The sequence below is a fragment of the Papilio xuthus genome, unplaced genomic scaffold (genome assembly GCF_000836235.2).
Source record: "Papilio xuthus unplaced genomic scaffold, Pxut_1.1 DF827777.1, whole genome shotgun sequence".
NCBI lineage: Eukaryota > Metazoa > Arthropoda > Insecta > Lepidoptera > Papilionidae > Papilio > Papilio xuthus.
The window spans coordinates 6,013,887-6,030,770 of NW_013530872.1; the positions used below are offsets into that span (position 1 = coordinate 6,013,887).

Consider the following 16,884-nt stretch of genomic DNA (forward strand, 5'->3'; position numbering starts at 1 on the left):
TCAAGCCGAACACGATGCAGCCGCAGCCGGAGACGGAGGCGGTCAAGGAGTGGATCAGCAAGATACAGTTTGTGTTGTCAGGCTCGCTGCACGGTGGCGCCCTCGTCGCCTCCTATCCCTTCGACAACACACCCAGTGCTAGTAAATATACATTAATCTTTCTTATATTAAGTGTAGAAATATTTCTATTACATGTTTATAACATGTGCCTACAAATTTAAAGCAATATTGTGTCAATTTACACGCTGCATCACACAGGAATATGCAGATCTTCTGTTTTATGCGCCGGTAAAGTATTATACATTCATATTTGAATTTTGTGTTCTATGTTTTATATTGTCTTTCACTCAAATATATAAACGTAGAAACTTATTACTTTACCTATTGTTTTACATAAGGTGTTCGATCGAAAATAAGATTCAATAAAATGACGAGTAAAGGATATGTGTTACTTGGAAATTTATCTTTTTTTTTCGTCCACATGTCCCCTCAACGCAGTGTTCCAAAGATACACACCGACGCCGTCTATCGCGCCGGACGACGACGTCTTCCGTCACCTGTCGCTGGTCTACTCCAAGAACCACGCCAAGATGTCGCGAGGCGTGTCCTGCAGGTCTCACGTGCCCAGCTTCAAGGACGGCATCACTAACGGTGCCGCCTGGTATCCGCTTACAGGTATTAAAAATAGCTATGCAACATCATAGGTTTAAACTTTAAATTTCAACACTATCATGACCAATTCATTGCAGATATTAAGCTGAAGAAATTTTTTCAAGAAGGAACACTTATTATTACTAGTTTAACCAAGTCTTTTTCTACAAGGAAACTTACTTTAAAAAAACTTTCAGGTGGAATGCAGGACTACAACTACTTGTGGCACGGGTGTATGGAAATAACTTTGGAAATTTCGTGTTGCAAATATCCACCAGCGCACGAACTGCCCAAGTATTGGGCCGACAACCAACAGGTTATTATTTCTTTACTAATATTTTTCATTACATTCAGAACCTATAAAAGTGCCGAACTTACAGGATTTCAAAAGGAATAAAAACAAAAATTTTAAGTCACGGTTTAATTAAAATGTATAAAATGAAAAAAAGATAACAATAAGATTATTTGTGTTTCATGTTCTTAATATCACATTTTTCTGTTATTCTGGAATAAATATTATAAATATCGCATTAAATATTTAAGTACATAGTTGCACTAAAAACAAGTTGCCCTAGAACAAACTTGATAATATTATAATTATATTATAACAATAAAACGTGTACCGTTTTGCATTATTTACCGATAACAAAAGCGACAGCGAATACAAGCAGAGATAATGAAGGAAGAATAGATACGGATGAGTTCCAAGGGCCCGAAGGGGAACGTATGCCTATCACTCCACAAGCTACCCTCGGGCCAGCGTTCCCGGTGTTAAGGGAAGCCTCATTTCCTCCCAAGCCAAGATCGTCCTCCTGCTCGTGAAGGACCAATGTTCGTCCGATAATGCTATTTCGACCACGGAGCGAAATAATATTGTCCACAAAGTCAATATTTGCCACTGGATTTTCGTTCCCAACGAATTGTACGTTTCCTAAATCGCCAACATGTCGTACTGAATGGTCTCGCCCTCCGTGCGTGTTGTCGTCAGGGTCGAAGTGGGCACCGGCCGCGTCACATGTACTCGTATCCCCCAATTCGTGCACATGGAAACCGTACTTTCCAACGTCCAAACCAGTTATAGTACCACTAACACGAATTCCATTTGCCGTTTCCGTAAACGTTATGCTGCCGGTCACATTGTGTGATATCAGGTGAGCTATTGCAACTCTATTTTCACTTCGTATTTCAACCGCTAAACAAATAACCACTAAAGAAGTGAAAAGTTTTGCGCACATTTTAACACCGTTATATTTAACTACTATATGTAAATGAAAATATTTATGAGGCCGCGCACATTCATTGAGTTTAAAGATTAGATATGACTTATCTTAAAGATTTAAAAATATTTTTTGTGTTTTATTGATTACGAATAAATTTATCAAAGATAAATCACTAATGCGTAAAGCTCGCATTATTCTTGTGATTACAATAAAACTACTAAAAAAATCTTCGTAAAACATACCTTTATCTCAGTACGGAGATTATAAAGAGAAAAAAATTGAATTGGAACACTTAACTTAAAACAGGACTTTAAGAGCCTCTTAATAGATGTTTCAACACATATAAGAGAAATGTAATGTTAATCAGGCGTTGATCAAATACCTGGCGGAGGCTCACCGCGGCGCGCACGGCTTCGTAATGGACGAGAACGGCAACCCAGTGGAGCGCGCGTCCGTCAGAGTTAAGGGCCGTGACGTCACCTACCACACCACCAAGTACGGAGAGTTCTGGCGCATACTCTTGCCCGGCACCTACCGCCTTGATGTAAGTCTACTTTATAATATTAATACTTACAAGGTCTTCACTCATTTATTACGTATTTTTACATAGACCTTTGCCCGTTTTATAGAAACATCTGAGTCACAGTCAATTCTTTTGATTTAAGATATGTTTTAATTCGATAATAGATCACTTATTTATTTTATTAGGTGTCAGCAGAGGGCTACATACCACAAGAAGTAGAATTTATTGTCATTGACAGCCATCCCACTCTGTTAAATGTAACTCTTCACTCCGCTAAAGTAAGTACAACATATAAAACCTGTTAACAATACTAAAATATTGAACACCTTTGTAATTTTTATAAAACACACTTAACCTTTGTACAAATAAATAATTCTGTAAATATCTAAAGTCATCAGCCACGTAAAAATTTAGAACAATTAAAATAAACTTAAGTGTCTATTTTAGGATTTACACAGCTGATGCGCTACCTTATCAAGTTTCCCTTTACCAACAACGTTTCTTAAATTTGATACACATGTAAATATGACTTGCATAACACAATATGGTGATTTATCGCCTTCGACTAGTTGGAGAGAAGCCGCACTTCGTTGCCGAGGCAGAAGCCCGTCTCCCTCCACGCCGCCGAAAGTCGCAACACTACTTGGTCTTTCCCGAAATAATAATCATTTGGTAAATTTACGATATCATGGGCACCTCAAAGCTCATTATACAATACTCAACTCATTATTAAAAGCTTTGTGTGATTCATTCTGCTACGTATGATTTTCATTATTTGATTTTCCGCTATTGCGTTTTGTTATAAATTTTTTTCAGCAACATTACCAAGCTATCAGGTTTAGTTCAAACAATGATCACTACTTAGGTTATCCTAAATATTATATCGTACAGCATAATACATATATGGATGGAATATGGATTATTTTACAAGATTATTAGGACTAACTTTTTTTTATAAACGCTTGTTAACAATGTCAGCAAAGGAATACTTGTACTAACCATGGATTTCTGAGACTAAAATCTTCGTTTACATATTGTTACCTCTGTTTTGTCGAAGATAACGACAAGGATGATGATATTTTTATACAGAAACTTTGGTCTCAGAAACCAACGTTAAATAATTTAGCGTGAAAAGTGCTTTTAATAATCGCGCATCATTGTTATAGCATGCTATTTGGTAGCGAAGCTTTTTTAATCTGTATTCATTGTTGTTTTTAAGCTTTGTATTGTATTACGTTAATGACAAATATCGCTAACACGCCTAGATAAAACACTGCATTGCATGCGTATTGCAAAATTTTCAATTAATTAGTAGTAATAACATAATATAGTAATTACATATAATAATTAAAAACTTGACGCAATCGGCATGCAATTGCGAAAAATATTAATGATGTTCACATTTTAATTTTGCCAACAGAAATTTATGCAAACACATAATTAAAATACTTTCTTGTTGTTCTAGTTGATTTTTGCATTTTTTGTTGTCCATTATACGTGGGACCTTATTAAGTTCTGTCCTGAAACCTTGTTGGACGCTGGATGTACTATGCCTATAACTTCATTATATACAAATTTTGTCCCTTACAAACGTCAAAATTGTCTTAGGCCAGTCCGAAAGTTATACAAAATTTTTAGACGGCCATTTTGTAAAATCAAAGTTTACCTGACAGCTTTAAAATAACACTGCGAATAAACTATTGTATTAATTCTAATAATTTATACTATATTGACATCTAAAAATTCCTCTGATTAAAATAGAAATAAATGTTTTTAAATTCAAAACTGGCGATAAATATCTGAACGACAGAACCTAAGAGGCGAACCACCTATTATTAAATGAAAAAGAAATAAATACAATCTTTTCATATTTTTAAACAAAAAATTAACAATTAACGATTGCATTACAGCGTATCGACAACGGAGGATACTACCGGCCGCTGGTGCCGCGCCCACCGCCTGCGCCCGCGCCGGGCTTCTTTGCCTCCATCACAAACTCCTTCCAAAACCTCGTCAGCAATTTCCTTGGATAAATATAAAATACACAACCTTCATTTACAATTGTTAATATATTATCACATGTTTTTCTCATTGGCAGCTACATGAAACGAAATGTATTTTAACCGTAGGTTTCCATTACTGGGATACTTCCACATAAACAAACTATCATCGTCGTTCTTTCTCTTAAAAAAATAGGCAGTGAGAGATAAAAATATATATATCTAAGTATATTAACAACAATATATTTATTTATGTTGTTTTTATGGCAGTGGGAATTCACGCTACTTACGGTTAACAAGTTCGTAAAATTAAAAAATTAAATTAAAAAAAAAATTATATAACAGTTAATTGAACAATTAGCAGCTTGCTGTGGGTTTTTGAGACAAAAATCTCTACATAAAACATATCGCCATCCCTGTCATTACCTTTGACAAAAAAGACATGTTTTAAACGGGGACTTTGGGGTCAGAAACTCACGGTTAGAGAGGCCAATATGCTATGTATCCTTGCAGGTATTTAAATAATCTTACGTTTGTTCCTAATTATAAGTGCACATAAATTTCCTTATAATGTTAAGTTAATGTTACAGTAATTCATTATGATTAAAAAGTTACCAACGATAAAATAACAAGATAATTTTTAATAAAGAGTTTCAAGTCAAATTAAATATTCTCGAGCAACTTTAAAATGTAACAAAAAAAAGATACTACAATGTTAGCCTTAGATGTTATTCGATACATATAAAATGTATTTAATGTAGATAAGCTATTCTTTATAGACTTTAAAGACTGTAAATATTATAAGTTACGCAAGATTAATTTATTTAGTTTTAGTGAAATAAACTCATAAAAAATATTTGACTTTTACATTTTACACCTTCGTATTTCATAGACGCATCGAAAGTGCCTTTTTCTGCAATTAAAGGTACGCGTCCATTGGCTCGCGCCGGCCGCACCGTAAGCATTAGAAAGATAAGCATAAAGTTGCTGGTTTACTTGTGCTACTTTATACCAAAAACCTGATTTAAAGTTTTGATTAAAAATGTTTTGGCAATTATAGAATAACGATAATTGATACTGTTATATTTCCCCGCTATTAGCAGAACAGGTCACTTCTAAAACGGCAGTGATAATAACCGCTTGGCACATTTAGATAAAACATTTTTATTACTATTTAAAGATATCAGTGCGAAGATATTTTCAATCATAGGAGGTGTTTCCTAACGTCAATAAATTAAAAATAAAGAAATACTTATAAAAATAAAACAGGTGTGTTGAGTTCAACGTGCATAATTGAGTTTGATATAAAACGGTATGTATTACGATTATTTTGCTCAGATATTCGCATCCCAAATATCTATGGGGAAATTTTCAGGGGTCACCTATTAAGTTGATGACCGAATAATCCTAACAATTTTATTCTCAATGCGAATTATTGTAGCTTCACCTAGTTCTTAACATGGGATAATCGACTAAAATTTATGACCTGCAGATCAGTGAACCGGCTCGAAGCCTAGCTCAATGTATATCTACAGTTAATTTGCGTTCGAGCTGCGAACTGCCAGTCATGAGCCGGCTCGCGGCTAAACGACTCAGAGAAATGTACAGAGCGATAAGCTGTGAGCTACCAAAATAGTTGTTGAACCGCAGCTCAACGGTTCAAGTTTAAGTGAGCTGAACTTTTGAACAGGTTCAAAGCTGATTTACGTATACCTAGCTTCACTCCTTATTTTCGCTATGTTATGCTGCTAAACGTGTAATTTTAAAATTATTTGAAAGTTTTATATTAAATGTAATTGTTACTATATTTCAGTTGCAGATTTACTGGATAATGATATTTAAATATTTGTTAATATTTTCTTTATTTAAATTGGTTAAACCGTATAACTATCGAATAGTTAATACAACTACAGGGCCAGTCAGAGGTATTTTGAAAGATTGGCAGGATTTAAAATATTACACATATCTAGGTATTCCATATGCAGAAAAACCTACAGGCCAGCTACGATTTATGGTAACCATTATTTCAAAGGTTTATTTTATAAAAAATAGCTTTTTAATTGCTCATCTGCCTAATATATTACCTATAGTCTATTTTACGAATGAACGAATTCAAACAAATGTTTGAATATTGCAGCCTCCAGTTCCAAAAAGGCCATGGTCACATGTATTCGAAGCAACACGCGAAGGCTCTTCATGTCCGCAAGGATCAGAAAAGTATGAGCGGTACCAAACGGACGAAGATTGTTTATTCCTGAATATATATGTGCCACAAAATACTACGAATAACAAATTGTCGGTACTATTTTTCGTGCACGGAGGCACATTTCGTTTGCTATCCGGCAATAGTGACGTAATATATGGACCGCAATTTTTTCTAGAACAAAATATTATATTTGTTTCAATGAACTACAGGTAAATTGATCATAATATCTGAATAACTAATTGTTTTTAAAATTTCTAATGTCATTTTAATTTTTAGGTTAGGATCGCTTGGATTCCTATCACTAGATACAGTAGGAGCACCTGGTAACGCAGCTTTAAAAGACGTAGTATTATCTTTGAAATGGATAAACGAAAACATCGAACGTTTCGGTGGTGATCGAAAAAAAATAACAATTGGTGGCCACAGCAGCGGTGCAACGATGATACATTATTTATTGGTATCTAAACAATCTGCCGATTTGTTTCAACGCGCAATTATGATCAGCGGCAACGCCGTGAATCCCAGATCAGTGGCAAGGTATCCCAAAGACAACGCTTACATATTGGCCAAAGAACTCGGCTTGGACACAAACGATGACCAACTTCTACTTAAGAAACTCAAAGAAGTAGATGTTTTCGACATTATAGATGCAGAAGTGAAATTAACCAAATACGACGAACTTGTTCTACGTCCATTCTCTTTTTTTCTTCCAACTGTTGAAAAGGAATCTTCTCACGCAATCGTCACTTCAGATCCTATAAATTTAAGTTTGCATGAGAATGTGTCAATTTTTTCTGGTTTTAATGACAGAGAAGGCATATACATCATACCAAAAATACTTAAAAATGTGACGAATTTGAAAAAACTAATTGATGATATAGAACTGTGTATACCGTCCAATATAGAATATCCACTTAATTCAAAAATATCTCTAGATTTGGGTAAATCGATCAGAGAACGTTATTTTAACAGTGACTTATCCAACTTTACTTTAAGTAACATTGTAGATTTAGCGTCTGATTCACACTTTATTTACGGAATAGACGCATGGATCAAAAAGAAGAAAGGAATCAACAAAAGCAACGCTTTGTATTATTACATGTTCAGCTTTGATGGAGATCTTAATTGGTCGAAAATAAATTATGACATACATTTCCCAGGAACCGCCCATGCAGATGAAATGGGTTACATATTTGTCACTAAGAATACAGAATTGCTTTTAAATAACATCAGCAGTAAGAGTCGATCGGTTCTAAACACTTGGATTACATTATTATGCAACTTTATAAAATTTGGGTAAGCAACTTTTTATATAGAGATTGTGATTTTGGTTGATTACCCACTTGAGTCTCGAAAACAAGCTGTTCCTGACAAGTTAAGATCTACGTTAAATTAATTAAATAAAGTGAAAATTAAAAGACAGGCACTGGATTATATATTTTTAATTGTTTCAGAAATCCCACACCAGAAGGCAGTAGCTTCATCTGGCCGAGATATGACAAAAATAGATCAATGCTCATTATAAGCGAAAACCCAAAGGAAGGAAGGGTTACAAATCCGCTTCATGACAGACTAAACTTTTGGTATAATGTTTATGAAAAGTATGACCGATACGTAAAAGATGGCGGCGAACTGGAGAAAAAATGTATAGCGTAACCAAAAAGGACAAAGACATTACTATATTTATTTTATGAGAAACTAATAATAGTGTAATAAATTTTATCAAACATATTATTCATATTATTTTAATAAATAAAAATATGTAAAAAACATGATTAAACCCAGACTAGACAAATATAAGTTAATTTGATAACTCTTAGTAGAGTTGGGTACTGTAAAATAGATTATGAATTTCTTATAGTGATTATGCCATTATGATACGAAACATGATGCAAAGACTGTTTTTTGTCTTTAAAGTAAATGTAAACAGAAAAAAAAGTATAAATACAATTAATTGAGTGATACCCAAATATCTTTAATATTTACAAAGAAAACTTATTATAATTACTTAAATGATACATTTTTGTTCGATTTATTTATTAACGTAATATATACTGCCAATTAATACAGTCACGATCCAATGCGAGTAATGTGCACGTTGATCGAATTTATATACCTACAACGAAGGATCATTTTCATGAAAATATCCAACCCGGTATACGACTGTGTAAATAATAATTATGTCTTGTGAATGGGTATTATCATGGCGGATTAGCGTGCATTGTTATACTACAGTCCACTTTAAGTTTTGTGCTCATGTAGACATGGTTCTATAATGTTTTTAATCGCAGTGTTAATCTATATCTTATTGTGTTTGAACGTTTCTGCTTCAAACGAACAAAGAATAATTAAAACAACTAGCGGTCCCGTAAGAGGTCGCTTACAACAATATGATGATATTTCGTACTATTCCTACGAAGGAATACCTTACGCGGAAAATCCTACAGGATCCCTTAGATTTCGGGTAATACTTATTTTTATATTATATATTAGACTAGGTCTGGATCTTTGTGACCATTATGAGCATGTCCATGGCCTATTAACATCGCTATTGCGACAATTCCTTTTCTATGTAACTTCACCAGAAGACTTTTTCATAATTACAAAGTAAGTGGGTGCCCTAAAACTTTTTAATGCCTGGATTAACCTCCTTATTAAATGACAATATTGTAAAAAATTTTTGTTCCGTATTAATTTAAAATTAGAGGTTTATTGTTTTCAAAACGCGGAACAACTGAACAAACAACTGAATATTGTACACCATTAAATCTTTTTGCATTCGGACACCGAATAAAAAAATAGAATAAATTAAATAAAATTGAATAAATTAAATTGTATTAAGAAATATAGTATTTCGTATTTACTTCGATAAAGTTCGTTGGAAATTTTCAACTACATCATAGGCAACAGCAGGGGAATTATTGGAAATAATCGCTGGATTCAGCTGGACTACTTTCATACTGATGGTACGCAGTTTGTAGTTGGTTCCTATATTAAATATATGAATTTCTATTTGTACTTAATTACATACTCAGAAATTTTCCAAAAATAACATAATATGTCTGCCAGTTATCTTAATATAATATAATCAAGAATGATCTAATGATATCACTTCGTTTGTTTTAACTGCTGTTTCAAGTTTATTTTGTATACTCGACAGCCACCGATTCCGAGGCGGCCATGGACCAATGTGTTTAATGCAACTCAAATTCCCCCCGTATGTCCGCAAATACCCGTGAAATATACAAAAAACGAAATGAGTGAAGACTGTTTACGCTTAAATATCTTTGTACCGGCGTGCCGTACTGACGAAATATTGCCAGTTCTAGTGTTTGTACATGGAGGTGCATTTCACTTAATCTCTGGAAACACGGATTTAATATACGGACCTGGGTTTCTCATGGAAAGGGGTATCGTCTTTGTTACTATGAACTATAGGTAACCTTTGTGTTTATTTATCTTGTACCCATACTGCACTTTATGAGTACGATTTTTTTTAATTTATTGCAATGCAAAACCCTAATTCATGTTTAATTTTAATTTTAGGTTGGGAATTTTAGGATTTATGTCACTTGATATCGAAAGTGCTTCTGGTAACGCCGGTCTAAAGGATATTTTACTGGCATTGGAATGGATAAAGGCAAACATTGAAAGGTTTGGAGGTAGCAGCGATAACATTACCATAGGCGGCAACAGTTCCGGTGCTTCCATACTCAATTACTTATTAATGATAAAACAATCATCGGGTTTATTTCATAAAGCGATATTATTCAGTGGCAGTGCTTTAAGTTATAGAGTTCTAGCAAAGCATCCTGTGGAAAATGCATTAATAATGGCCAAGACCGTCTGCCCTAATGAAGAGGACAAAGAGTCGATACTAAAATGTTTAAGACAGGCTGACGTATTCGACATCGTAAAATCTTTCGAACTAATGAGAAAAGGGAATACGAATCCTCTAAGACCTTATACACCATTTTTACCGAATGTAGAAAAAGAGTTTGTGCATGCAGTTCTTACTAAACCCCCAATAGAAATTTTACAATCCCACCAGTTGCAAAATATTCCTGTTTTAGCAGGATTCAACAGCAATGAAGGAATTTATATGGCCTCAGGAACTTTTAGGTATCCTGATCGTGTGTTAAAAATTTTAAGAAAAAATATTGAATTGACTATACCTTCCAATATCGAATATCCTCTCGGTTCTGAAAAATCAATGGCATTGGCAAAATCTATTGTTAAATTTTATTTTGGAGATGAACATTTTTCAAATTGGACATTAAGCAATGCTTTCGACTTCATATCAGACACACATTACGTCTACGGTGTTGACTTGTGGATTAACATGCACAAGGAAAGAAAAGACAGCAATAAAGTTTACTATTATTATTTTGACTTTGATGGAGCTTTGAATTGGTATAAAATATATTATAATATAACTTTCCCTGGAGCAAGCCATGCAGACGATTTAGGATATGTTTTCATTACAAATGTAACAAAACCAAAACTAGAGACGGCTGACAGGAGGAGCTTGGAAGCATTAGATGTAATGCTAACTGTTATCACTAACTTCGTCGAATTCGGGTAAGTATTTTCAAAAAAGAAATTGGTTGATAAGCTAGCTTTAAAATTGGTGTTGGCCCTTACTTCAGTCAGACGTTAAGTCCACAATAGGTAAAGGGAAAGCTTCTACATTAACAATTACTTATATTACTTAACATAATATCTTATCGCTTCTAAAAAATTATGTTAGATATATTAATTTCAGGAATCCTACACCAAAAAACTCTTCGGAATTTATATGGCCGGAATATGGTACTGATCGAAAAATGCTACTTTTAAACGATAAACCATGTGTTATTAAAATGGATCCTAGAATTCGAAGAAGGATGAACTTTTGGAATGACATCTATAATGAGTATCGCCATTATGTTGCTAATGGCGGTGTAACAGAAAATAAAATAACGCCCTAAAATTTCTTCAATTCATAGTTCTATATTTATATTTTTCATTTTGCGGGTTTTTTTTTTATTAAACGGCTCAAGTTCACTCAAGATACAATGGAGATGGCAATAATCCAACACACTCTGCCAGTTCGTCTTAGAATTTATGTAACCCGCGACAATCCGACATTGTTTAAAAAATTACAACTTGTTCGAGGATAGAACCGCATGAGTAATTTGTACTGATAACTTACAAATACTCGACTAAGACCAAGTATTCAACCGATTTCTTGACATACTACTCGACCGACTACCCGAGCAACTACTCGACTAACTTCTTAACCAAATCCTTTCAACCTTAGAACCATCCAACCCAACTATAACAAGGGAAGTGTCAAATGTAATCAATAAACAGACCATAGGTAAACAGTAAACTTTTATTAATGAACGTAAATACACTCAAGAGTTGGCTATAGCAGTGATATCGATCTGTTGCCTGGCGAGGTGGAAAGCGGCGATGAGGGCGGCCAGCTCGATACGTTCGCTGCACCCGCTCGCCAGCCGCGCCTCCGAATCCGCCATCTTGATTAATAGAGATATCAAGACGTCCGGCGGGAATTTCACTAAACATTATCATTCATAGACAAATTTTAATGCCAGCATTAAGCTACAAACATTGTCATGGTTACATCAAACACGACATCGGTTATAATTATAACGGTATATTACTTACCTCTTTGAATTTTTGTATGAATCTCTGTTAAAATGTCGCCAAGTGCTAATCCTTTTAATATTTTCAAGTCTTGAATAACTGTAAATTATTATATTAAGAAACATCATCCAAAGTAGCGGTAAATCAACTAGATTAGAACAAGAAATTGTTATTATAGCATTCCTAAACAACTTCTGTTCGGTACCGACAACGGACTAACTATACTCGAGTGAAACCTTGCCTACGACTACAAAAAGGATACATTTGAAGCATACCCCAAAGTCGTCTTCATTCATGAGCCTGGTGAGAATGCTATCGATGTCGGCACGCAGCGGGTGTCCGACGCACGTGTAGACGGTGTCCTCGGTGACATTACGCGCCGAAAGCCAAGTACTCTGCAGCGTATTAAGCACCTTACGCATATCCCCGCCGGACAACTCAAGCAGCGCCTGAATACCGTCTTCTGATATTTTTACACTGAAAAATTTATCTTACTTCTTACTAATATTATAAATGCGAATGTTTAGATGGATATGTGGATATATGGAAGGGTATTTGTTTGAAGGTATCTCCAGAACAGCTGAACGAATCTCAATGGAATTTTGCATATATAAAGAACAATAGTCTAGAAGAACACATAGGCTACTAATGTTTTTTTTATTCCGCGCGCACTGAGTGGCTGTCGACTGCTAGTATTCTTTGCCACATGAAGAATTGGTTTGCCCTAAATTAACAAAGAACTGAAAAACTTTCACATACTAAGGAAACCATTTTCATGTAGGTTTAAGCTGTTTTTATTTATTTGTGTTTAATGTAAATTGGTCATAAAGCCAAAAAAATCTGTTTGATAGAATTAACAGATCTCTATCCCGTGTAGAGTAACACGCAAAAAAAACAAAGAGTCTGCTTACTTTTCTTTTTCAACGATATCCCGTAGCCTTGGTACGATCTGAACGTGTTGTAGAGGGGCGAACCTAAAGCGAGTGCATCGCGACTGTAGCGCAGGTATTATCTTGCCGAGGTAGTTGCAGATTATACAGAAGCGAACGTTATCCGTGTACTTCTCTATTACTGAAAACCAATCAAGGAGAAACTAAACGATTGCGATAGATGACTTATACTTTGCTCTTTACATAATTCTTAGTGCTGTGAAAGTTGGATTAACATCATCTTGCTGTTATTATCCCACTATATGAGCATATATGAAGTAGATAGAATGTCTAATAGCTACTTTAAATAATTGTTTACCACACTATTAATATATATATATATATATATATATATATATATATATATATATATATATATATATATATATATATATATATATATATATATAAATCAATTGTTGTTCATTAGTCTCGCTAAAACTCGAGAACGGCTGAACGGATTTATCTTATCTTAGTTTTGAAATGTTCGTGGAGGTCTAGGGAAAGTTTAAAATGTGAGAAAAATTCGAATAATTGCCAGGAACTAATTAAGTCTTTTTTTTTCATTCCACGACAACGGATTCGCGTGCGACAGCTAGTTAAATATAAAATATGATATAATAAAAGGATTTTTCATATTTTTATATAATTTATTATCATTGAACAGAACAGATTGAGGACGAAGCTTTTCTTTGTATTTTTCTAAGAGTTTTTCTATTCATTATTAAAGGCGATGTCGGTACTCCATCAGGTTGTGATGCATCTTTGGAAAGTTCTAACTCAGTTTCTAACTTAATAGGAACTGTTACGTGCGAACTTGGCACTGGCAACCTTAGCACTCGAGCAATCAGATCAGTAAATGCATAGTTCACCTGAAAAAAAAAACTAAGAATTGTATTATTATTGTTTTTTTCTATAGTTAATGTAATAGCCATAGACTTAGAACCAGAACAAAAGTGCGTGCGTGACTAAAAATATCTAAAGAGGTTTCTTTTCTTCTTTTTAAAAGACATAACTGGTTAGTTATGTCTTTTAAAAGATATAAAAAGAAATGAAATTCTTATAATGTATTGATATTCTAGACAATAACACTTGTTTACCATTTCCCCAGTCCTGGCTGATCCTTTAAAATTTTCCAATAGATATTTCGATGCTAATTGCTTTACACAGGACAATCGAACGGCTCTTTGATGTTCCAAATCCGATTTATTACCAAACAATGCCATCAACGGTTTCTTAGGTTCTTCATCGAAAATCTCTTTCACCTTCTCTATCCACACATTTAACTTGTCAAAGCTTTGCAAATTTGACAAATCGTACACAAATAACACTACCTGGAAAATAATTAATGTTAATTATTGATAATTTGCGTAATAATTGTGAGTTGGAAGTAAAGTTATGAAATACTAGCAATCACACGCGAGTCTGTCTGCGCGGGATTAAAAAAAACCTTAGTGAGTAGGGTTTTACATCTGTGCCAAATTTCATCATGATCCATTGATCCATTTCATAGATATCTACAAACAAACATCCATCCATCCATCTAAACATTCCCATTTATAATATTAGTAAGATGTTACTTGTTAAATTATATGTTTAAAAAAAATTGTAGTAAAAATTTTAACAATGTTCAATAATAAAAAATTTGTATTTAACACTAACATCGGACGCATACAAGTAGTTTCGAAGCATTCCAGTAGAGAGGCTGTTGCCTGCAACATCGCACAAATGCAGTGGCACTGGAGGGCGCAGGCCTAGACACTGCCCTGCGAGCACTTCAGCTCCATGTGTAGTGCCACCTGGTGCTCGAGGACTATTGCTCAAATATCGCTGACATAAACTACTCTAAAACGGAAACTCTTAATATATTCTCAATAAGTAAAATACATAGTAAAATTCTAATTGTTTACTTACTTTTCCTGTAAAAGGTTCTCCAAGAATTGTGATTTTCACTGTTGTGTGGTGAAACTGATCATCTTCAGTATCAGACATTGTGTCCTCAAATTCATTTTAAAAATTCGAATGAATTAAAACCATAATTCATTACAATTAAAAATTAATTTCACTTGCGTAACATAATTTTATTTCTTCAAACTTTTTTAAAGAAAACATCCAATACTAAAAAGATACTATAATATTTAAAATAAATTAATCAATTAAACATTTCAATGAATGCCTATTAGAACTTCAATAAAATTGAATGTTTTCATTAATCATCTCTATAGCAACCGTACCATAAATATGGTAAACGAACATTCATTCATGAAAATTGTTAGTAAGAATGATAAACATTTTAAAATCTGACCTTGCCTACATTAATTCTAATATAAAGCTTACGTCTAGACAGGGATGGGGAACCAATGGCACACAATTTTTATATACACTATGAAAAAAGTGAGAAGTGCGTATATGATGAGCAATGAGCTAGTAATCACTATTCTATAGAATGTTCCCAATAATAAAAAGACAAGATTATTTAATGGCACATCATGGATTTCATTAAATCTTTAAAAAATATCATGTTGAAACATAAAGGTTTACCATCCATGTCTTTAGAGATAAAAACATCAAAACAATTGATAAATAATTATTATATTAAAAACGAAAGTAACTTACTTCTTCTCAAAGCATTTTGTGCATCATTTGTCATTGCATCAGCTTCATCTAAAATTATGAGTTTGGGACCTGCCTTGAATATTGTTCTTGTTGAAGCAAAACTGAGGATTTGTCCTCTTACAATTCCAATTCCTCTGTCATCAGATGCATTCAATTCAAGTACCTGGAATTACACAAAGTTATAATCTCTTAAACTACGGAAAAGGATGCCATAGTAAAATGATCATGGGTTACTTAACACCTTCAATGCCACTATAATTTTTATACAGTCAGTCAACTTATAGGTTACTGGGAGTATCATGGGATGTGTTAAATCAGGCAGAATTGTATTTTCATGATAATTTATAAGGTTTAAAATAATTTATATCTGCAAACATTCACAAGCTCACAAAAATCAGCAGCAGATAACTTAATTTATCTGTTATCTACTTACCATAGAATTAAATTGCTGTGGAGTATACATTTGTTTGGCACAAGCTAAAATTGTTGATGTCTTCCCTGTGCCCGGTGGCCCATAAAATAAAAGATGTGGCAATTGATTTTCTTTCATAAATTGACCAACTTAAATGAACAAAACAAAAACACGTTATAGTCAATGGTGCCGAGAGATGAGAGTTTAGTACTACTATTTCGTTTCTTAAAACACTTACTAGTCTTTATAATATCATCGTGGGAAACTAAGTCTTCTAACTTCGAAGGCCTGTATTTTTCAACCCTGTTTAAAAGATATGACGATGAAGTATTAATAAAATAATAGATGTATAAAAAATTGATGTCGGCTTGAAGATACTGCATCAAAGTACTAACCATGGTAAATTTTTTCCCGATTCTCCCACGGTCATTTTGCCGGAGTTTTTGCTTTTTAGGGGCGCCTAAATAAATTAATAGTTTGAACAAAATTACAAATACTTATGGCATTTAAATAAAAAAACATAAAACCCCACTTCGCGCCGAAATTATGAAATTTGACTTTGACACAAATGTCAGCCGAGCTTAGCAAAGAGTAGATATAAAATAGCTTAGATTAGAAAATCCAACAGATAGAGTATAAAAGATGAATGTGACGGTAACGCATTTGGCAATTGAA

General features: G+C 33.8%; 6 protein-coding genes across 7 annotated transcripts in view; 3 read left to right on the plus strand and 3 right to left on the minus strand.

Annotated features, from left to right (window-relative positions):
- The window catches only part of LOC106115889 (Carboxypeptidase D svr), a gene marked incomplete in the record, with an annotated part of 9,431 nt that extends 4,218 nt beyond the window's left edge, over positions 1 to 5,213 (plus strand). The window contains 6 exon segments of the mRNA XM_013309520.1: positions 1 to 141; positions 484 to 675; positions 849 to 967; positions 2,239 to 2,415; positions 2,580 to 2,672; positions 4,305 to 5,213. Coding sequence (XP_013164974.1) covers positions 1 to 141; positions 484 to 675; positions 849 to 967; positions 2,239 to 2,415; positions 2,580 to 2,672; positions 4,305 to 4,427 — 845 coding nt within the window.
- On the minus strand, positions 1,075 to 1,944 carry LOC106115888 (superoxide dismutase [Cu-Zn]). Its single transcript, XM_013309519.1, has one exon. It carries the CDS (start codon positions 1,884 to 1,886, stop codon positions 1,284 to 1,286), a length of 603 nt encoding a protein of 200 aa, XP_013164973.1. The 5' UTR covers positions 1,887 to 1,944; the 3' UTR covers positions 1,075 to 1,283.
- Positions 5,214 to 5,493: 280 nt separating the features above from the next.
- Positions 5,494 to 8,322, plus strand: LOC106115684 (juvenile hormone esterase-like). Its single transcript, XM_013309139.1, has 5 exons — positions 5,494 to 5,706; positions 6,208 to 6,408; positions 6,532 to 6,809; positions 6,877 to 7,896; positions 8,055 to 8,322. The coding sequence occupies exons 2-5, from the start codon at positions 6,226 to 6,228 to the stop codon at positions 8,254 to 8,256; spliced, it is 1,683 nt and encodes a 560-aa protein (XP_013164593.1). The 5' UTR covers positions 5,494 to 5,706; positions 6,208 to 6,225; the 3' UTR covers positions 8,257 to 8,322.
- A 303-nt stretch (positions 8,323 to 8,625) lies between these two features.
- On the plus strand, positions 8,626 to 11,231 carry LOC106115699 (juvenile hormone esterase-like). 2 transcript variants are annotated; one of them, XM_013309155.1, is made up of 3 exons: positions 8,626 to 9,064; positions 9,761 to 10,038; positions 10,147 to 11,231. In XM_013309155.1, exons 1-3 carry the CDS (start codon positions 8,876 to 8,878, stop codon positions 11,183 to 11,185), a joined length of 1,506 nt encoding a protein of 501 aa, XP_013164609.1. In that variant the 5' UTR covers positions 8,626 to 8,875; the 3' UTR covers positions 11,186 to 11,231. The 2 variants fall into 2 exon arrangements, with proteins under 2 accessions (XP_013164609.1, XP_013164610.1); XM_013309156.1 differs by lacking the exon at positions 8,626 to 9,064 and adding an exon at positions 9,483 to 9,566.
- A 728-nt stretch (positions 11,232 to 11,959) lies between these two features.
- LOC106116052 (replication factor C subunit RfC3) lies at positions 11,960 to 16,776 on the minus strand. The gene is made up of 8 exons (XM_013309781.1): positions 16,605 to 16,776; positions 16,448 to 16,512; positions 16,231 to 16,358; positions 15,798 to 15,960; positions 13,164 to 13,323; positions 12,515 to 12,729; positions 12,274 to 12,351; positions 11,960 to 12,163 (listed from the first exon to the last, which is right to left on the minus strand). Exons 1-8 carry the CDS (start codon positions 16,637 to 16,639, stop codon positions 12,000 to 12,002), a joined length of 1,008 nt encoding a protein of 335 aa, XP_013165235.1. The 5' UTR covers positions 16,640 to 16,776; the 3' UTR covers positions 11,960 to 11,999.
- Positions 13,815 to 15,246, minus strand: LOC106116053 (ras-related protein Rab-28-like). Its single transcript, XM_013309782.1, has 4 exons — positions 15,096 to 15,246; positions 14,844 to 15,026; positions 14,282 to 14,515; positions 13,815 to 14,053 (listed from the first exon to the last, which is right to left on the minus strand). The coding sequence occupies exons 1-4, from the start codon at positions 15,171 to 15,173 to the stop codon at positions 13,838 to 13,840; spliced, it is 711 nt and encodes a 236-aa protein (XP_013165236.1). The 5' UTR covers positions 15,174 to 15,246; the 3' UTR covers positions 13,815 to 13,837.
- Positions 16,777 to 16,884: the final 108 nt, after the last annotated feature.

Excerpts from the sequence above, each read along its gene's own strand:
- LOC106115888 (XM_013309519.1), bottom strand. The coding sequence starts at position 1,886 with ATGTGCGCAAAACTTTTCACTTCTTTAGTGGTTATTTGTTTAGCGGTT.
- LOC106115684 (XM_013309139.1), top strand. The coding sequence starts at position 6,226 with ATGATATTTAAATATTTGTTAATATTTTCTTTATTTAAATTGGTTAAA. Across the intron at positions 6,409-6,531 it reads CAGGCCAGCTACGATTTATG|CCTCCAGTTCCAAAAAGGCC; the intron begins GTAACCATTATT and ends TGAATATTGCAG. Across the intron at positions 7,897-8,054 it reads TGCAACTTTATAAAATTTGG|AAATCCCACACCAGAAGGCA; the intron begins GTAAGCAACTTT and ends TAATTGTTTCAG.
- LOC106115699 (XM_013309155.1), top strand. The coding sequence starts at position 8,876 with ATGTTTTTAATCGCAGTGTTAATCTATATCTTATTGTGTTTGAACGTT. Across the intron at positions 9,065-9,760 it reads CAGGATCCCTTAGATTTCGG|CCACCGATTCCGAGGCGGCC; the intron begins GTAATACTTATT and ends TATACTCGACAG. Across the intron at positions 10,039-10,146 it reads TTTGTTACTATGAACTATAG|GTTGGGAATTTTAGGATTTA; the intron begins GTAACCTTTGTG and ends TTTTAATTTTAG.
- LOC106116053 (XM_013309782.1), bottom strand. The coding sequence starts at position 15,173 with ATGTCTGATACTGAAGATGATCAGTTTCACCACACAACAGTGAAAATC. Across the intron at positions 15,027-15,095 it reads GAGAACCTTTTACAGGAAAA|AGTAGTTTATGTCAGCGATA; the intron begins GTAAGTAAACAA and ends TTTCCGTTTTAG. Across the intron at positions 14,516-14,843 it reads ACTACTTGTATGCGTCCGAT|GTAGTGTTATTTGTGTACGA; the intron begins GTTAGTGTTAAA and ends ATTATTTTCCAG.
- LOC106116052 (XM_013309781.1), bottom strand. The coding sequence starts at position 16,639 with ATGACCGTGGGAGAATCGGGAAAAAATTTACCATG. Across the intron at positions 16,513-16,604 it reads TCGGGAAAAAATTTACCATG|GGTTGAAAAATACAGGCCTT; the intron begins GTTAGTACTTTG and ends TCTTTTAAACAG. Across the intron at positions 12,352-12,514 it reads CTTTGGGGTATGCTTCAAAT|TTATTCAAGACTTGAAAATA; the intron begins GTATCCTTTTTG and ends AATAATTTACAG.